The following is a 19,247-nucleotide window of genomic DNA, read 5'->3' on the forward strand; positions in this document are numbered from 1 at the left end:
CTAGTACTGCTACTTCTACTGCTGCTACTACTACTACTACAACTGCTAATACTGCTACTACTACTGCTATTATTACTGCTACTACTATTACTACTACTACTAGTACTACTACTACTACTACTACTACTACTACTACTACTGCTACTACTACAACTGCTAATACTGCTACTACTACTAGTACTGCTACTACTACCGCTACTGCTACTACTACTACTACTACTACTACTACTGCTGCTGCTACTACTACTACTACTACTATTACTACTACAACTACTACTACTACTGATTCTACTACTAGTACTACTACGACTACTACTATTACTACTACTACTACTACAACTGCTACTACTACTGTTACTACCGCTGCTACTACTACTACTACTGCTACTGCTACTAATAATAAAACTCTATAGTACTGTAGCACTGATGAACTGGTTACATTTTCATTGACATTTTGATTTTGCAAAAATGAGTTATTCTCCCAAGTCATGTTCAGTCGTTAGTATGGCCAAGAACCACCTACAGCAATGTGACAAGTGAATGGTGCTAAAATTGTTTTTCATTTGCAGATTACTTCTCATAAACCATTAATGCCCATGCTGAAAATCCATTTACATGTAATTTGTTCACCAGAAGCTGTTTTAAAACAAACATTGTAGGATTTACTGAATCTTAAACGTATATTTAGGATTTCTATTTATTTGAAGGATCATTTATATTTATTTGAAAATGATGACGATAAGAAAGATGAGGATGATGATGATATCTTGATAATATTTTTCCTAATGGAAACTGCCACAACACAGTAAGTGAGTGCATAATTAAAAAACTTCAAAGATATTGAATGTTTCATTTTGGATGCTGATGCCAGGGATGTTATTTTGCCCATGGTATTTAACAAAACTTCATAGGACTGGGCAGTTTTATCTTTTATTTGGGTGAGAGTGGGTGGTCAGATGAAGCGCAAGGGACAAGGCAAAGCCACGGTCATTAATATGAGCGCATACTGGGTGAGTGTACAGTGCTGCATAATGTGGTATGTGAATTTGCTTGTTTATTATCAGGAAGCGCTTCATCCAGCTCAATGCTTAAATATAGTCAAAGGGCTTTAATTACTAATTTGTTTATATTTAAAGAGAGAGAGAGCCGACTTACTTTGTTGAAAAATACTAAAAGCCAGTGGAAAATATTTTAACTGTGGGAGAATTTTAAATTGATGAAAGTTTCTGCAAAAGTGATGGGGAAGGAAGTGCTAAAAGTTTCTGTGAGAGTAAACGAGATAGGATACATTTTCCATGGAAGTGGACAGGGCTTGTCAAAAGTTTCCTTGGGAGTGAGCAAGAGCAGGTAGGGTTTATTAAATAAGGTGCAATAGAACCAACTTTCTTTGCAAGTGGGTAGGATTTAACATAATTTCTTTCAGAGTGGGTGGAAATAAACAGTGCGAGAAGGTAGGATTGATCAAACTTGTTGTGGGTGTTTGTAGGATTGAGCAAATATTCAGAGGGAGTGGGTGGGATTGATCAGAATATGTGTGGTAGAAGGTAGGATTGATCAAACTTTCTGTGGGTGCGCATAGAATCGCGTAATCTTTCCATTCGGTATTCAACTTTTGTGGCATCAGGCAGGTTGATCAAACTGTTCCTTAAGCAGGAGGGACTGGTCAAGGGTGGGTAGGAATAGGATAAAAAACAACCTCAAAATATGAGGAAAACACAGATAAATCACCTTTCTACATTCATTTATTTTGTAAAGGACCTGTTGTCTTTCCTACCTGATAGGTCTCGGCCAACACCCAAAGCCAGGCCATCTTTGATCCACAGCACAACACCATGGTAACCAGGAATGGAGCACGGAAGAGTAACCGGTTGGCCAGCAACTACCACCAAATCTTGGGGTTGCTGGGAAAACACAGTAAGGGCCCCTGGGAGAAAAAGAAAAGCAGAATTCATATGTCAAACTCTGGTGTGACAGTTGGAACACCTTGTGCCCATTTCAGAGTTACAAGAGCACCATCGAATATTCCCCTTAGCCATTAAAATTCATTAAAATTTATATATCATGTTAATGGCGCAGTGGGAGTCTTACCTGTCTGTCAACACTGTGGATTACATTAGATAAGATCGTAGGTTGTGTCTTTTGCTAATTGTGCCCCTTAAGAGAGGTGTGAGTTTACAGTGCAGGACAAATAGAAGAAATAATCCAAGTCCTTTTGCGTTAAAGTGGCCTTCTGGCCGTTCAAATAGTATTATTACACGGGGCTTCATCAGTTCCTACCTATAGTATCATGCAGTCATATATCATCTGGTACATTGTTGACATCATCATCAAACCATAGTATGAAATTGTAGGCCATTTATTTTTTACAAACAGTATGATAGCACCAATATTTCTGTTCATGTTCTCCCAGTTGACACACAAGTATATAGAATAGCTATACAAAATAGTCCTTAGTTATCAAATTGAGTGTGAATGTATGTAGATTCAAGTAGATGCAAAATTCCAAAAAGACTGATAACTTTCAATGGGAATTAAGGGAATATTTGGTAATTAATGGGAATAAACTGGGAATTTGCAAGCCTATAACATGGAACTTGAATGTAGTTAGAAAAAAATCTTGCAGGAAAATCTGGGTTTACACAACCAGATTCAATGCAATTTCAGATTCCCTGCACATTCATCAATCACACACAGCACACTTACAGTAGGGTAATTGAGGCCACACCCCATACATGCACCGTGCATTTTTCTACAACATGACACACATCATTTATTGAATCCTGTTTACAAAACACTGTCAAATATGTCTATCTTGGTGAGTATTCCCATAAAATATATACATATTATAAATGTTTTATTAGGTTTAAAACTTCTTTTGTGCGATAATTGTGCAACAAAATTATACTAACAATTAAATTTTAAGTAAAAAAAATTTCATTTAAAAAAATCTGTATTAGTTTGCATGCAAGTTTCCTGCATGCATGTCAGCTTATGACCAAACAAAATTCTTTCTTTTGGCTTTTCCCGTTAGGTGTCGCCTCAGTGGATCATCCGTATTCATGATCCGCATGTTTGATTGCACATGTTTTTACGCTGGATGCTCTTCATAATGCAACCCTCCCCATTTATCTTAACTTGGGACCGGCACTAAGAGTGGCCGGGGTTGGTTCCCTGACCGGGATCGAACCTGGGCTGCAGCGTTGAGAGCGCCGCATCCTAACCACTAGACCACCAGGGAACTTGTGACCGAACAAAATGTTGCTATTTATTTTTGTATATGATACAGTTTATATACATTTTCCCTAATTTCTAATTAATTCCAATGAAATCCTGGTAATTTTCCAACTTGAAATATGTAAAAAAAAATCCCCCAGATGAAATTCCCATTGAAATTTTCCTAAAATGTACCTGAGATTTCCTCCCCTTTGCAACCCTATAATCCATTATGTACTCCCAACTAATGCCACCTTTCCACATACACTGGTGCCATGACCAGGATCAAATTTTTACTCATTGGAAAATGAATGAATGAATGAACGAATTAGTGATTCACAAAGTAGATTCCTGAACCACTACTTTTTTTTTTCTTTACTGATACAGTATTTGATCATAGTAGTTCATCTTTATGAAAGCTTTTACATTCCAGCACGCCTCTTTTTCTTTGGTTGTGTGGGGAAGATTGTTTTCTGTTAAGCCATTCGAAATTGGTCTTTCCTACCATCAAGGTGTCACATGAGCCCTTTACATCCTATCATATCGCTGAATGATATGTTAAAGTTATATGAGCGTGTAAATACATGTATCTTCTCAGAAATAGATCCACTCCAATGCAGTAGGTTGAATGTCTTTCATTTTACACTGTACCATGCCTTTATTACCATGTCTCCCACACTGACACATAAAGAAATAATGAGCCCTATGGTTTGTCACTCTTATAGGGTAGGATGGAGAAATGCGTGCTTGTAAAGAAATGTAATGGAGCGGATTGATGGCTGTGGTGCTGAACTGTTCAACCGTCTCTAATATCTATTCCCTCACACACACACACACACACACACACACACGCAATCTAAAGACAAAGCTGGGGTTATTTAAGCTTTCTCTGAGACATCTGAGGACAGCACAATTGCTACTTATACCCTTTTTTTCAGATTACAAGCAGAGAAAAGAAGACGTGCGGAGAACGAGACTTCTGTAGATAAGAACGGGAAGAGAAAAAAATTCAAGTCCAACCAAAATAACACGGCGATGTAATTGATCACAGGAACGGCGGCGTGAAAGTATTGTATTAGGTGAAAAATAGTCCCTCAGTCTTCTATCCTTCTCCGAGTGTGATGTGATAGATAGGCTTGTTAAGAGGTAAACACACGTCCGCAGATTGATTTATACAAATTCTCCCCGGCGGATCCTGCAATCTGCTTTCCTATTATTAAATCAAGACACACACCAAAGGAGAAAAAAAAAAAATGGAGTGGGAATATCATCACATATATTGCACACTTCATCATTCAAGCCTAGTAGGCTTTGCCCCTAAGTGGCAGTACTTATTTAATTGTAATGCCTTTTCTGTATGTGTGCATGTGTATTTGCTTGCGATTATTTGCAAAGGATTCGTTCATCATGGCTCAAAGCCAACAATGATTAAGGGAAAAACAACAGCCTTTCCTGATAATTCTCTATTTTCATCCATGCTACATGTGTATTAATTAAATGAATGTCTACAGTGTGTGCGTATAATCAGTAATGGTTTTTACATTTCAAATTTATCTCCTTAGAAGTGCTGCATGAAGTCTTACAAACTTGTATCTCCAGCATGGCCTTCAGGACCTATTTACGGGCGTAAGTGCAGATAATTATTTATGGTGCAAAACACAAAAAAGAACGCATGTAAAGTAACTGGAACAAGAGGAACATAATCTTGACCATACAACATGCATAATAAACATGAGAAAATGAAGGCAGTGTAAGGTGAGGCATATACTGTATACCAGTGCTCATTAACAGGTGCAAAGAAAGTTATGAGACATTGTTTAGTGAGGTGCGGTGTGACGCAAAACATAGTGCCATAATCCCGACAAACACTTTCTTGAATGTAGTCACCACCTCATGTATACAAGTCCTGTTCACTGCTAATTATTGCAGTCTACCGCTGCAGAAATTAATTGGGATGCTGCAATGCCCTCAGAGGTACTCTACTGAAGTTACCCAGAGTTACCACGATTCTTAAAACCTAGGCAGAAAGTCCACAGATAAATGAGCCACAGAGGTGGACATGAGCGAGAATTCAGTGGTTATCTCATTCATACAACTGAGCAGCTCTGGGGTTGAGAGTCTTGCTCAAGGGCCCAGGAGTGGCAGCTTGGTGTGGCTGAGATTTGAAGTCACGACCTACATACAATGCCTTAAACACTAAGCCACCAAATCCCAGTAACCAAAACCTAATATTACTTTAATCATTGTACTATAGGTAATAATTTTCCAAATGACTTAGGCTATGTCCACAATAATCAGGACAATTTTGAAAATAGCATTTTCATAAAAAAAAATAAAAGAAAAGAAAAATCCACTTTTTTTTTGCGATTATTTCCCAAAAGTTGTTCATCCACACTGAAACGTCTGGAAACGCTTACATAAGACTTTTCGATCTGCGTCATTTCCACCAGGCGTTTATTTACATTCCGACTCTTTGGGAAAAAAAAACCGGGGCGCCAATTATTAAAAACACATCATTGTTTTCTAAAGCCACGTTTCACAGTCCACACTGCAACGCAAAAACAACAGCGTTTTTTTAATTGATCCACTATAGAGGCCGTTTTTAAAAAGCTACCTTTTCTTTAACTAAAAACAATCACAGTGTGGATGAAAAGACAAAACGGTAAGAAAAATACCTGTTTTTTTTTAAATGAACATGTATTAGTGTGGACATGGCGTAAGACTAGGCAGCTAGATGGGTTGGGCGTATACTTATTGGAGCAAGTAGAAGGAGTTACAGCAGCAAGAATTAGCAAGGTTAGTTAGTGATCTAGGACGTGACAGGAGTGACGATGTTGCTTGCGGTATAAGCATGAAAAGCTCAAAAGCTTTGGAAACTGACCTGTTTGAGCAGAGTGTACAAGAAAAGAGGTAAAAATACAAACAGACCAAAAGTGCTGCAGGGTCAGGTGGAGATGAAGTAACTAAACTAAATCTATCGGGCACCTCTATCATCAGTGTGGATATTTTAGATCACTAACCTATTAAAGAAGAACTAAAAACTGAAATACCTGACAAACGAAAACCACTAAATATCACATGTTAATAAAAGAAAATGATTAGTGAGATCATTTAGGGTGATAATTTGTCCACCACCTGGACGAGTATAGAGAGCTAACGTGTGCTGTAAGCTCCAGAAGGAAAAAAAAAACAACCTCTGTCTTGTTTTTTGAGCTCGATCGCATCTGTGAGCCTTCTGCTTCACTATCCAGATGGCCGTATCTTCAGCCTTCCTCCTCCTCCTCTGTCATGTTGTGAGTGCCAGCTGCGTTGCCAGTTGAGCATGGCACACGGCGCAGTGAGGAGCATGCTCACGTCTAACAGCCGATTGGTAAAACCAGAAGAGGAGCACCGTGGGGCTGAGCGGTGGGAGAGAAACCAACGCGTGAACACTCCGAGGCCTGGATCTACACATTAGTGTTTGTAAAAGACGGCGAATAAGAAGCCAGGATTAACATGGTGTGTTGTAATTCAGATGTCGACAGATGTGTATTGTACACGTCTCATTTTTATCACCTGGTGAGGCAAAGTTAATGAAACAAATAGAGTTCATGGCAAATGTTTAAAAAGGCTTCACAAATATACTGTCTCCAAACAATAGAGTACAGCGGGCTTGTGTGTGTGTGCTGGTGAGTATTGATTTTAATAGAGTGCTATCTTCTTACAGACTTGTCAGTGGTGTCTATAATTCTCTTTCCCTCTCCCTGACTTTCCCTAAATAAACATTAACTAAGATGTTCCATGAAGCAGCGATGGGGGCGAACACGCGAAGAGGGGAAGAGGGATGACGCCAGAAATTTATTTTTTTCATGCGAATCAGCTCTGGAGTGTGTTCTGGCATGAAGAAGATGCGGACTGACACTTCACCAGTCCCTCAGGCTCGTCTTCTGCTCAAACCAAACGAAGGGCCCCGCAGGGCTCCGCGTGCCCTAAACGACAGCGGCGCTTAAAGCGGCGAAGAGCATTAACGGGCTTCGAAATGCATCCGAGAGAAATCGGGTCTGCGCTCACTTCACTGCTTTCGGAACGGTTTTGGGAGCAGTATTCTAGCAATAAGAGCATTACTAATAGCCTATCAAAGTGAAGTGCTCGCTTTACATCCATAGCTTTTTTTTTTTCTTCATTTTCCTTTCCTTTACAGTGATACATGTCAGTACAAGACATGAGAGTACAACGTGTAAATATCTGTTTCTTTTTTTTCCCCCCTCTTGTTTCTCATAGTTATTTGATAGAATCCCACTTCACCGTTGTATCCGTGCAGGGGTTAGAAACAGCATGTTAAAGTGAAGTGAAAGTCAAAAGAATGACGGAATAACCCGAAATCGAATTCTCTGTGATTTGTTTTCAGCTACAGCTTTATATTGTGTGTTTTTTTTTCTTTTTTTTTTTCTTTTTGAGAAGCCTCAATTTGCTCTACAATGTGCTAACTTAAAAGAGCAAGGGAGGGCAACATAAAAATAAAAATAATAATAATAAAATTTCGGAATAACCCGAAATCGAATTCTCTGTGATTTGTTTTCAGCTACAGCTTTATATTGTGTGTTTTTTTTTCTTTTTTTTTTTCTTTTTGAGAAGCCTCAATTTGCTCTACAATGTGCTAACTTAAAAGAGCAAGGGAGGGCAACATAAAAATAAAAATAATAATAATAAAATTCAATTTCTATTCAAAGCATCAGCAGGAACAGCAGCTTGCTGGTTAGTATGCTTTTTAAATGCAGATACAATTGTAGCTTTGCAGCTGTAATGACAAACAGAAAGAAAGATCCGAATTAATGTGTGAGGTTAAAAAACAAAGTTCAAATGATCTACAGACTAAAGATGGGCAGAGATGGCAGACTAAAAACAAAACACGGGCAGAAATGAATCAACTACATCAGAGGTCCCCAAACTATAACAACCCCCCCCAAATAGGAAACAGCAGTCTGAACAATGCCAGAGACATATCTAGAAATTTTCATTTTAAATGTTTTATTCATATCATATCTGTATTTGATAATAAAGTTTGACTTTCAAACTAAAATCTCGTGTAGTTATTAATAGAGGTCAAGTCAACAATAGATTGCTGGAACTATCGGCCCTCTGCAAAAATCCATGCAGATAGTTTTTCCGGCTTACGGTCCGCTCTCATTACGAGAGCGGCCTCTAGGGGCGAATCAATGACGCCACATGCTTTTTGTTGTTACAAGTGAGACAGCGCGTTGCACAGAGCGATATTATAATTATATTATTATATTAATATTATAATTATTTATACTCATATTTCTTTTCTTTATCACGTTTTTATGATTCAGTACTGTTTTGTTTTATTTTTGTAATAAAGTTCAGTACTATTTTAGAAGGAGTGTTATGTTTGTTTGTTTTTTATCCAATATCCATTTATAAAAAACAATCGATAGATTTATTTGGTTAAAATGTAGCTTTAAATTTGACAATTTTAGCTTTTGTTGGTAAAATCAACCTAATTCTATATTAGATTCACCCACCGACCATGTGCATATGCATAAGTATGTAAATTAATATGAAATGGTCATTATGATAGTAATAATGTTCTTTTAATAGGCGATATATCTTTTGAAAAGTAATGCTTATTTGTCTGTACAGTGCATAACAAAATAAGAAACTAATCTAGCATTAGGAGGCATGACTAATATATTTAAAATCGTAATAAAATCTGCGAAAATGCGATCAGTTTAAACAGCAATATAAAAAATGTACTAGAGTGTAATCTTTGCCATGTCTGTATGAACAAGAGTCTTTTAAAGTGTGTATGTGTGTGTGTGTGTGTGTGTGTGTGTGTGTGTGTGTGTGTGTGTCTGTGTGTTTGTATAGCTGGGTGATTGTGAGCAGTAGAGTGTGCAAATGTTTTGTCAGTTGGAGTCTGAGTGCTGCTGGGAGCTGCGATTTGACAGTTACTGCTTGTGTCTCGTGTCTAGTTTGTTCAAGTACTAGTAAATTTGTACTCCGTTTATGCTCTTTGTGTGGTTATAAATTAATAATATAGACAGATCTCAAAGGTTTCACGGTTTCGCTGTTTTGATTTTTGACATCGATTTGTATACAGGAGATCAGCGAAATAAAAAAAGCCTGCGTAAAAGCCACTCCATTGGAACGGAAATCAGGCAGGACGTGAAAAGCACATTCATTTCTGGTAGCAGATGATTTTGGCTTTCTTTCGAAGCAAGGTTTGACCTCCTGAATTGGCAAGCTTGAGCTTTGCGAGTCGACAGAAAACAAGAAAAAGGCAGAAAACTCTTTTCTGCATGGCAGGTTTGGAGTATAAAGAAAACACTGCATGGAAACAGTAAGACATTATGGAAATACAAAAAAAAAGAAAGAAAATAATTTAATGAATGCGGTTTCCTATAGGGATGTGTATTGGAAAGAATCTGGCAGTTGTGATACATTATTTTGCGATACATTGCGATACTATAAGCAAGATGATATATTGGGATATTGCTTATTTTAGGAATCGGATATGTAGTAATACACCTAATCATTTTTACACCCCCAGAAACTGGTGTAAATTAAAGCTAATATTAATGGCATGCTCTTATGCTAGTACTTTCTTCAGAGATAAGAAGACTGCTGGCTATCTAGCGGTTGGGATATAAACTCAAAACGAAACAACTGCCATGAATAATTTGTTTTTTTAATTTTGGGAATTGATGCAGTATCGGAAAACCAAATATCGTGATACTCATGTCTATCGATATTTTCTTGCACCCCCATTGCTCAGTGACATTGAGAATTAATGATTTGCTCATTTTGAATAATTTCATTATCAATCTATAACATCTAATATCACAATAGCTTGAATGGTCATAGACCCATTTTCCAAATGCATGAAAACTTCTTGCTTCGTGCTTTACCTGAGCTTGTGGAACTTCTTGAAGGACGTCCGCACTCGGTGCACTCAATGAACACAAAAGCAAGTAGAAATAAGAGGCTGTTTTGGGGCAAATTAATTCTCCCGATCACATTTGTGCTAAAGGCTGAATCAATCACTGCTGACTGCAGCTTTCAATGCTCTGCAGTACTCTTTCACTTAAAGCTTAAACAGGAAGACATGCGCTTAAAGTCGATACCCATCTGACCAACCATCTAACCAGACTTTACTGTGATTGTGGTTATACACAAAATATCGACATAAGCTTATTGAAACCTGGCCAAAAGTCCGTTTTTTTTTTTTTTAAACAGCAAATTCCATATTTATTAATAACCTCCACTCTTTTGGGAAGATGTTTCAGCAGATTTTGAAGTGTGCTTGTGGAGATTTGTGATCATTTTTTCCACAGTGGTGTGAATAAAGTCAGGTACTGATGTAGGTGAGATCTGGGGTGCAGTCAGCATTCATGTTCATCTCAAAGCGGTTTAGGTGTTCAATAGCTCTATAGCAGGCCACTCAAGGTTTGATTCCAACCTATGTAAAGGATATCTTCATGGAGCTTTCTTTCTGTACAGAAACTTTGTCATGCTGGTAGATGTTTGGGTCTTCTAATTCAAATGAAGGGAAAATTTTTATGATACCACATCCACATACATCCTGTACAACAACAGTTTGGGAAAGATTTACATATGGCTGAAAAATAATGTGCCCTTGTGATACTTTTATCCATATGGTGTATATTAGTAACACCAAAGAGTACAGCTTCCTGTACTCTTTCATCTCTTCCTGACTCCTTTTCCTCTCTACCCTTGGACTTTGCTACTGACTCCTTCTACTCATCTCTTTCCTCAACCAGGAACCTCCTCTGCCCCTTGACTACAAAACCTAAGAAGACTTCTTGTCCCACACCCTGGCTTTCATAAAATCTGCCAGACCTTAACTTTCACAAGGTTCGGTACTTGGTCCCCTCTTTTTCTCCCTCTATACCCACTCCATTGGTGAAGTCATATCCTCACATGGGTTTTCTTACCACTGCTATGCAGATGACACTCAACTCCTCTGTTCTTTCCCCCCATCAGATACCACAGCTTCTGCTCAGATCTCGGCATGCTTGACAGACATACCTTCATGAATGAGTGCTTATTAACTAAAACTCAACCCCAGCAAAACAGAACTGCTGGTCATCCCAGGTGATTCAACTCCAGGTCAAGATCTCCGAAAAATTCTTCATGACACACTGCTTTGCCCTTCAGCCACTGCCACTGGTAACTATGGACAATCAACTGTACTTCTTCTCACATATCGCTGATGTGGCTCGTTCCTGTCGATTTCTGCTCTACAACATCGGAAGGATTCGACCATTTCTGTCCACACAGGCTGCCCAGGTGCTTGTTCAGTCTCTTGTCATTTTAAGATTGGACTACTGCAACTCTCTGCTGGCAGATCTTCCTCTGAATGCTATCTAATGCAAATGATCCAAAACGCAGCTGCATGACTTGTGTTCAGTCTGCCCAAGTTCTCCCATACCACCCCACTGCTGCGCTCTCTTCACTGGCTTCCCGTAGCTGCACGTATCAGATTCAAAACACTAATGCTTGCCTACAAGGCCAAAAATGGACCAGCACCATCCTACCTCAGAGACCTCATCACACCTCGCACTGCACCAAGCTGTCTGAGATCCTCCAGCACTGCTAGACTGGTACCACCTACTCTCAGAATGAGAGGTAAGTATACTTCAAGGCTCTTCTCTGTTCTGGCACCGAGGTGGTGGAATGAACGTCCCCTAGATGTCTGTACAGCGGAGTCCCTGGCTATATTCAAGTGACGGTTGATGACCTACCTCTTCCTGAAACACTAAAATTAGCACTTACCAAGTTTGCTTTGTAGAATTCAAGAGTTATATTTCTATTAAGTTTGTAATCTAGTGTACCAGTGTGGATTTATTCATTGCTACGTCGCTCTGGACAAGGGCGTCTGCTAAATGCCGCAAATGTAAATGCAAATGTAGTAACTAGTAGCATCTATATAAGTGTAATTAGTACATTACAAATGGAAATAGAGATGATTGAAGTATATGCATCTAAACTAATAGTTTATCTTTCATTTATTATGCCTGTTCTCATTGAAATAAAAAAAAAAAACATGCATAGTCTAATCATGAGCAGAAATAGTAGATACATCAGATGAATAATTAATGCTTCAGATATTTTTATTAGCATTTTTTATACCACAGTGCTGTTAAATTGTCATTTCTAGATAGTGTGGAGATGCTCTACAGTAGCAGCAAGGTGTATATAAATATATATTTATAAGTTCTCAGTCTTGTAAGATGACATCAGCATTAATAATAACTAGCATTCAAAAAAGAACTAAAATATGAACAAAATAATGATAATATGAAAGATAATAAAAAACAAACAAACAAACATGTTAATATGCTAAAACTTTCTATTTAACAGTGTGTCAAAGAGTCTCCAGTGTCAGTGCTTCATATAATGGTCAGTTTTTTGTTTTTCCACTACAATGGACATAGGAGTCTTTTTTCCCCTGATTGTCTTTTATTTATCAGTAATACATAATTGTTTTTTTTTCTTTTGTATGATTGTTTGTTTCAGCTGTAAGAAAGGATGATGAAGGAAAGGCTGTCTAAAATAATAATAAATATAATAATTAAAAACAAATTTTCGAATCATGAAATGTAACTAGAAAAGGATAGCCATTGTGGTATTAAAGGAATAAAAGTAAATAAATAAATAAATAAATAAATAAATAAATAAATAAATATTATTATTATTATTATTATTATTATTATTATTATTATTATTATTATTATTTTTATTATTATTAATAATAATAAATTGCATTCACCCTTATTACACTCTGTCACATAAATATATTCCAAATTAAACTTCGGCTCCATGTGTAATTATGATTTATTATTTTGAAATTCTTAATAGGGGTGCAATACTATTCATTTACTTAATTACTAAAAATGATGGAGAATGATCAAGACAGCCAAAACGAGATCAAATCCTTGCAGTTTCACGCTTCCTGCTACTGAGCCCGCTGACTCGACCTTGCACTAGGCATCCAGGGCTGAGCGCTGATTGACGGGGTAAATTTACGCCGGCGCCCTTCCCCACGGGAGACGCAGCCGTTCTCATGGCCTTGATCACTCCGTCTCCGCATAATCCACTGCCGGCGAGATCGTCAAGGTGCCATGCCGTGATTGACACACATAATTATCCGCAGCGCAATCACTAATTTGACAATCCCGCAGAAAGAACATCTATTAATCAACACAGCCTCAGAGCGAGAGGCAATGCTCTTATCATGCCAGGTCACATTATATGTAAATTTGTTTGTTTCATCGTGCTTTTTCGCTGGCAGTAGGGGTTGAGGGGTATTAGCATGCACTCGAAAAGCTTTTGATGAGATGAATTATAAGGGGTTTTTTTGGCTCTAGGATTTCATCCTAAAAGAAGTAAACACATAAAATCACCATCCATATTATTAGGAACACCTATATATCCGCAAATCGTATCACTTAGTCCTGTGGGTGCTAGACTGAAGCAATTGCAAAACAATGGAAAAACAGTCAAGCAACATTTTATAGTTTGGGTGAGCATGTGCACTCTGTAGCCTAAAATTCCTGTTCTTTCTTGATAGAACCAAAACCTGATGTGGTCTTCTGTTGATGTAGCCTCTCCTCCCTCATGGTTTAACATACAAGGTGGTATCAAAAAGTTTTGAGACTAGCTCTGTTTACAAGAAAGTACTTAATTTATCTACTTTTAGACACTCTCACCTTTAATACCAGTAATACGGCAGTCCAAGTGTCCTTGCCAGTTCTGGAATGTGTCCTGGAATTATTCCTTTTGAAGTTTGTCAAGCACCTTCTGTGACTGGATCTCAGCAATGGTGTCAAAGCGATGGCCTTTGAACTGGTTCTTGCTCTTTGGAAAAAGGATGAAGTCCACAAGAGCGAAATCTGGTGAGTAGGGTTTGTGCGGAAGTGAGATCATGTGGATTGTTCTCCGCCAATCAAGTTGCTGAATGGTTTCGGCATTTACGCAGGTTGAGCTTGTCGAAGGTCTTCCTGATCTCTCATCGTCTTTCAGTGATGTTTTTCCGCTATTGAGGTGTGTGCCAATCAAAACAGCTCGAACGACTCGGTGCAGCATCGCCGTATGTCAAACGTATGTCATGTCAAACGTCTCTGTTGCAGATTTGCCCAGTTTCACGCAGAATTTCACATTTGCTATTTGTTCTAACTTGCTGTCCACGATAAAATCGCAGACATTGTGGTCAGAACAGCACATCACCGTCTCGAAATATTTTGATACCACCTCGTATTGCCCCTTCAGAGATACTTTACAGCTCACTGCAGTTGTGAAGAGTGCCTATTAAGTTACTGGCAGCTTCAACCTCTACTCAATCATCATTTAATTCATCATTTCCACCTTGCTGCTCACTGAACGCTTCCTGTTTTCCTTGTTTTTTTCCCGCATTTTTATTCAACCTTCCCTGAAACCGTTGGATAATAAATCGCATTTTTAAGAATGTAAATGTTCCTAATAAAGTGGACAGTCTGTGTACATTTGTTCATTTAAACAGTCCTCATATATATTTTACAGAACGTGGACCGAAGTTCATTTCCGATTAATAAATGCATAATTCAGGGTCAGTTCTGAGCAGCTCGACCTTTGAGTGAACATTCCTATCAGAAAGTTGGGGTCATTGCCACAAGTGCATTTCAGATCTCATTTATCTATCAGCGCCGGATCAGATGGAAGGCATTAATATGTGAACGGATGAGGTGGTGACATTTCAGGTGCTTAACCCAAGGCAAATGCGTCACGCATAAACGGCAGCCATGCGCCTCTGCGCCATTTATTCTGAAAATCTATTAGATCTATTATATATTTGGAGGGGGGGGGGGGGGGTACGTCACCAATCATACCTGCTTCTGATATGCAATACTTTTTTTTAAGTCCTAAAGGCACCTCTGAACTTTTCGGGAAACACAAATGGAGCAAGAACTTTGCAGTAATTGCTTTTTCGAGTCAAGTAGGATTTTTTTTGTTATTTTAGCCATATAAAGTACAGAGCACAGTAAAACTAAACAATGTTCCTCCAGGAACAAGGTTCTACATAAAACCATATAAATTAACACAAGGTAGGGCAAAAACACACAACTAACGTGTGCAAACATTTAGCGCAAGGCAGTAAAATAATAAATATAGTGACTATGCAGCACAGATCAGTATAGTAGATGATAGGGCAAATGAATGAATGAATATGATCATTTAAGTGTGTGTGTATATACACACTCTGAAGCTTATTTTATAAAGTAGAATTATATGTTTCCTTCACACACTTCAGGATGCATTTAGAGACAGATTTAATGTACACTAATCAGGCATAACTTTATGACCACTGACCAGACCTAACATTATAACCATCTGTCTAATATTGTGTTGGTCCACCTTTTGCTGCCAAAACAGTCCTGACCAATCGAACATTAACAGCATTAACTTCTCCAGCAATTTGAGATACAGCAGCTCGTCTGTTGGATCGGAGCACACAGACCAGCCTTCGCTCCCCACGTCTACCATTGTTCCTTTTAGAGGTGGCAAAAGTACACACATCCTTCACTCAAGTAGAAGTACAGATACTCATGTTTTAAAAGACTCTGGTAAAAGTTCTGACTACACTTTTTCACTCAAGTTAAAGTAAAGAAGTTTGGGCTCTGACATGTACTTAAGTAAAACGTAACCATTACTACTACCTGTTTAAGTGTCACGCTGGACCTCACTTCATATAAATACAAATTAATTTCTAATTTTGTTACCTAATTAATGTATCCAGGTTGAACATCCACCATATAGAACACAAGCAGAGAAAAGATAATGATTATCAGGTGATCAGGAATGTCTCTGTTCTCAGTCACTGTCTCCCTCTGTCTCATCCACGTTAACTACACACTTCTTGTTTCTTTCTGCCTGCTCATTGTTATCTTTGTAAACTAGCCTACATCAGTGGTGTGTGAGAGGCAGGAAATGATACACCAGTGGTAGATTGAAAAAGCTGATCAATGAAAAGAATTAGGTTGATGGGCTGAAAACAGTGCGCAATGAAAAGAAAAAATATTGATCGTGTCACCAAATAGATTAGAACTTAAGTAATGAGTCTGGTTTAAAATGTAAGAAGTAGAAAGTACAGATATTTGTGTAAAAATTTAATGAGTGAAAGTAAAAAGTTGAAGTAAAGTACTGATACTAGAAGAATCTACATAAGTACAGTAACAAAGTACATTACTTCCCACCCCTTTCCTTCTTCCTTTAACTATTTTTGCGGACCAGGAACATCCCACAAGAGCTGCAATTTTGGAGATTCTTTGACCCAGTCGTCTAGCCTTCACAATTTAGCCCTCGTCAAACTCTTTTCAAACTAATTTTTCCTGCTGCTAACACGTCAACTTTGAGGACAAAATGTTTACTTGCTGCCTAATAAATCCACTCATTAACAGGTGCCCTGATGAAAAGATAATCAGTGTTATTCACACCTGTCATAATGTTATACCTGATCTCCTTCAAGACTGTTGGAACTCCTTCAAGACTGTTGGAAGACCATTTCAGGTGACTACCTCTTGAAGCTCATCAAGAGAATGCCAAGAGTGTGCAAAGCAGTAATCAAAGCAAAAGGTGGCTACTTTGAAGAACCTAGAATATGATATTTTTCAGTTGTTTCACACTTTTTTGTTATGTATATAATTCCATATATTATTCCACATGTGTTAATTCATAGTTTTGATGCCTTTAGTGTGAATCTACAATTTTCATAGTCATGAAAATAAAGAAAACTCTTTGAATGAGAAGGTGTGTCCAAACTTTTGGTCTGTACTGCATATATATATATATATATATATATATATATATATATATATATATATATATATATATATATATATATATATATATATATAAATTGAAATTAACCTGTAAGCTTCAACTGTAAAAGAAAAGCACCAAGCCCTGAAGAATCAAATCTGATGTCAAACATGAAAACATTGTCCACTGTTTTCTATACAGATTATGCAAGCTATCTTGTCTGTTTTAATGGCGATGTGATGGAGCAGGAGCGTCGGCAACATTTTGACAGCAGGTATCTGATTACAAAGTGAACTAATTAGACCGTTTCACAACAGCATGCCGCAAACCCGACGATAATCAAAGCATGACATTCTCTGTGTGAGGAGATCGCACTTAGCCAGTGAGGTTTTAGACATTTTTAGGCAGACTGCATTTGTCACTTTTTACACAGTGGGATGTTCAGAGGCAGATATTAACGTGAGATTAGATAGTAGCCCTAATAAATAAAATAAATGAAGAAGAAAAAAGAAGAAAAAGTCTTTTACTCAAATTCTGATCAAATTTTTTTCTCCCTCGATGGATATTCCAACACTGCTACATATATGCAGTGTGGGTAAATGCAATAGAGCCTATAACAAGACTTACATGGTCCCTCCTACATTATCGTGCCTCTACAGAATTATCTGGATTGTTAAGAAAAATTCAAACTTAAGGATTTATAACCTGGCATGTTTTATCACTAGAGACGCGTCGGCTCCCTAAGGCACAGCTGGCAACAATAGTCTAATAGTCAAATAAACATTGTGCCAGCAGCATTGGTAATATAAGACTAGATTTATGTGTGCATGCATGTGTGTGTGTGTGATTGGAAGGGGGTGGTCTTCATTTTTCCTGATCTGAATGTACAAGCTCATTTCCCGTTCCTCATACTCTACTAAAAAACAAATAAGCTGATACGATCCAGTCCCGGCCGGCCCGATTGCAATATGATGGTTCGAGCTCTAATGAAGATTTGTCTGCACCGCTGCAAACACAAGGCAAACAAGTGAAATAAAGATTAGCGAGTGAGCAAGATGCCACGTTTATGCCTTCAGAAGCACAGCGCGTTACAGGCAACGGCATCGCTTCCATGGTGAAAATCAAGACAGATCGCTCGTAATGATGAGTCCTAAAAATGACAAACGGGAGATGCAAGAGGCCTTGGGGTTGATGAGTGGAGAAGAGGAGATGGGAGGGGGCATCTTTCACATAATCCTCAGAGAAAGGAAGAAAGCTAAACATAAAATACCATTAAGTGTTATTGAATCTGTTTTTTCGGCCTGTATCGCTCCTCCAAATCTTATCAAATCAGACCAAAAACTGCTCCCAGGCCTCATAACTATAAAACGGCTTTTGTGTCAAACTGTTTTATTAATGTTCCTCTTTTTTTCAACCTGATTTGTTGTTCATACTAGACTTCTATAGAAAGATTGAAATTCATATGTGCACTAAATTGATCACCCTCTAACGCACGCACGCACACACATATATATATATATATATATATATATATATATATATATATATATATATATATATATAGAGAGAGAGAGAGAGAGAGAGAGAGAGAGAGAGAGAGAGAGAGAGAGAGAGAGAGAGAGAGAGAGAGAGAGAGAGAGGATTGATTACAGAATCATCAGGTAGAAAAGATAATAAGGTAGAAGAAGGGAGCAAAGGATAGAGTGTGTGTGTGTGTGTGTGTGTTTGTGTGTGTGTGTGTGTGTGTGTGTGTGTGTGTGTGTGTGTGTGTGTGTGTGTGTGTGTGTGTGTGCGCAATAGAGGGTGATCAATTTAGTGCACATATGAATTTCAGTCTTGTGTTAACACATAGACATGTCATATTTTGCAAATAAAAAGTTTCCATGGCAAAACCTTTCCAATCAGACTTGCACATTATTCTAGTCCAGGTTCCAAACAATATATTTAGTACCAAAAGAAGGCAGCGTTTTCTTTTCCCCTTCAGATCAGCACTACTGTGTAAAACACTACAGGTCTGATGAAGGTTCAACTCTGATTGATCAGAAGGTGTTGGTGAATTTTCTACAACAGTAACTCCTACAAAGGAAATCGAATCACAGGTTTATGTGAGTGCTCTTATTCCAATAAGAGATAATTCCCGTAATACAGTAGTACACAGAAGCTCGTATGGTAGTCAGTCCTGATAAAAGGCTAATATTGCGAAACCTTTAATGAAT

The 19,247-nt window shown here is 38.0% G+C and overlaps 1 protein-coding gene across 11 annotated transcripts in view; it reads right to left on the minus strand.

Annotated features, from left to right (window-relative positions):
• kirrel3b (kirre like nephrin family adhesion molecule 3b) overlaps positions 1–19,247 on the minus strand; it is a 227,424-nt gene that overhangs the window by 76,825 nt on the left and 131,352 nt on the right. For all 11 annotated transcript variants that reach the window (XM_083552370.1, XM_083552367.1, XM_083552362.1 and 8 more), the window contains exon 2: positions 1,775–1,924. In XM_083552370.1, coding sequence (XP_083408496.1) covers positions 1,775–1,924 — 150 coding nt within the window. The remainder of the gene's footprint in view (positions 1–1,774; positions 1,925–19,247) is intronic.

This window comes from Silurus aristotelis (assembly GCF_946808225.1).
Source record: "Silurus aristotelis genome assembly, chromosome: 10".
Lineage (NCBI taxonomy): Eukaryota > Metazoa > Chordata > Actinopteri > Siluriformes > Siluridae > Silurus > Silurus aristotelis.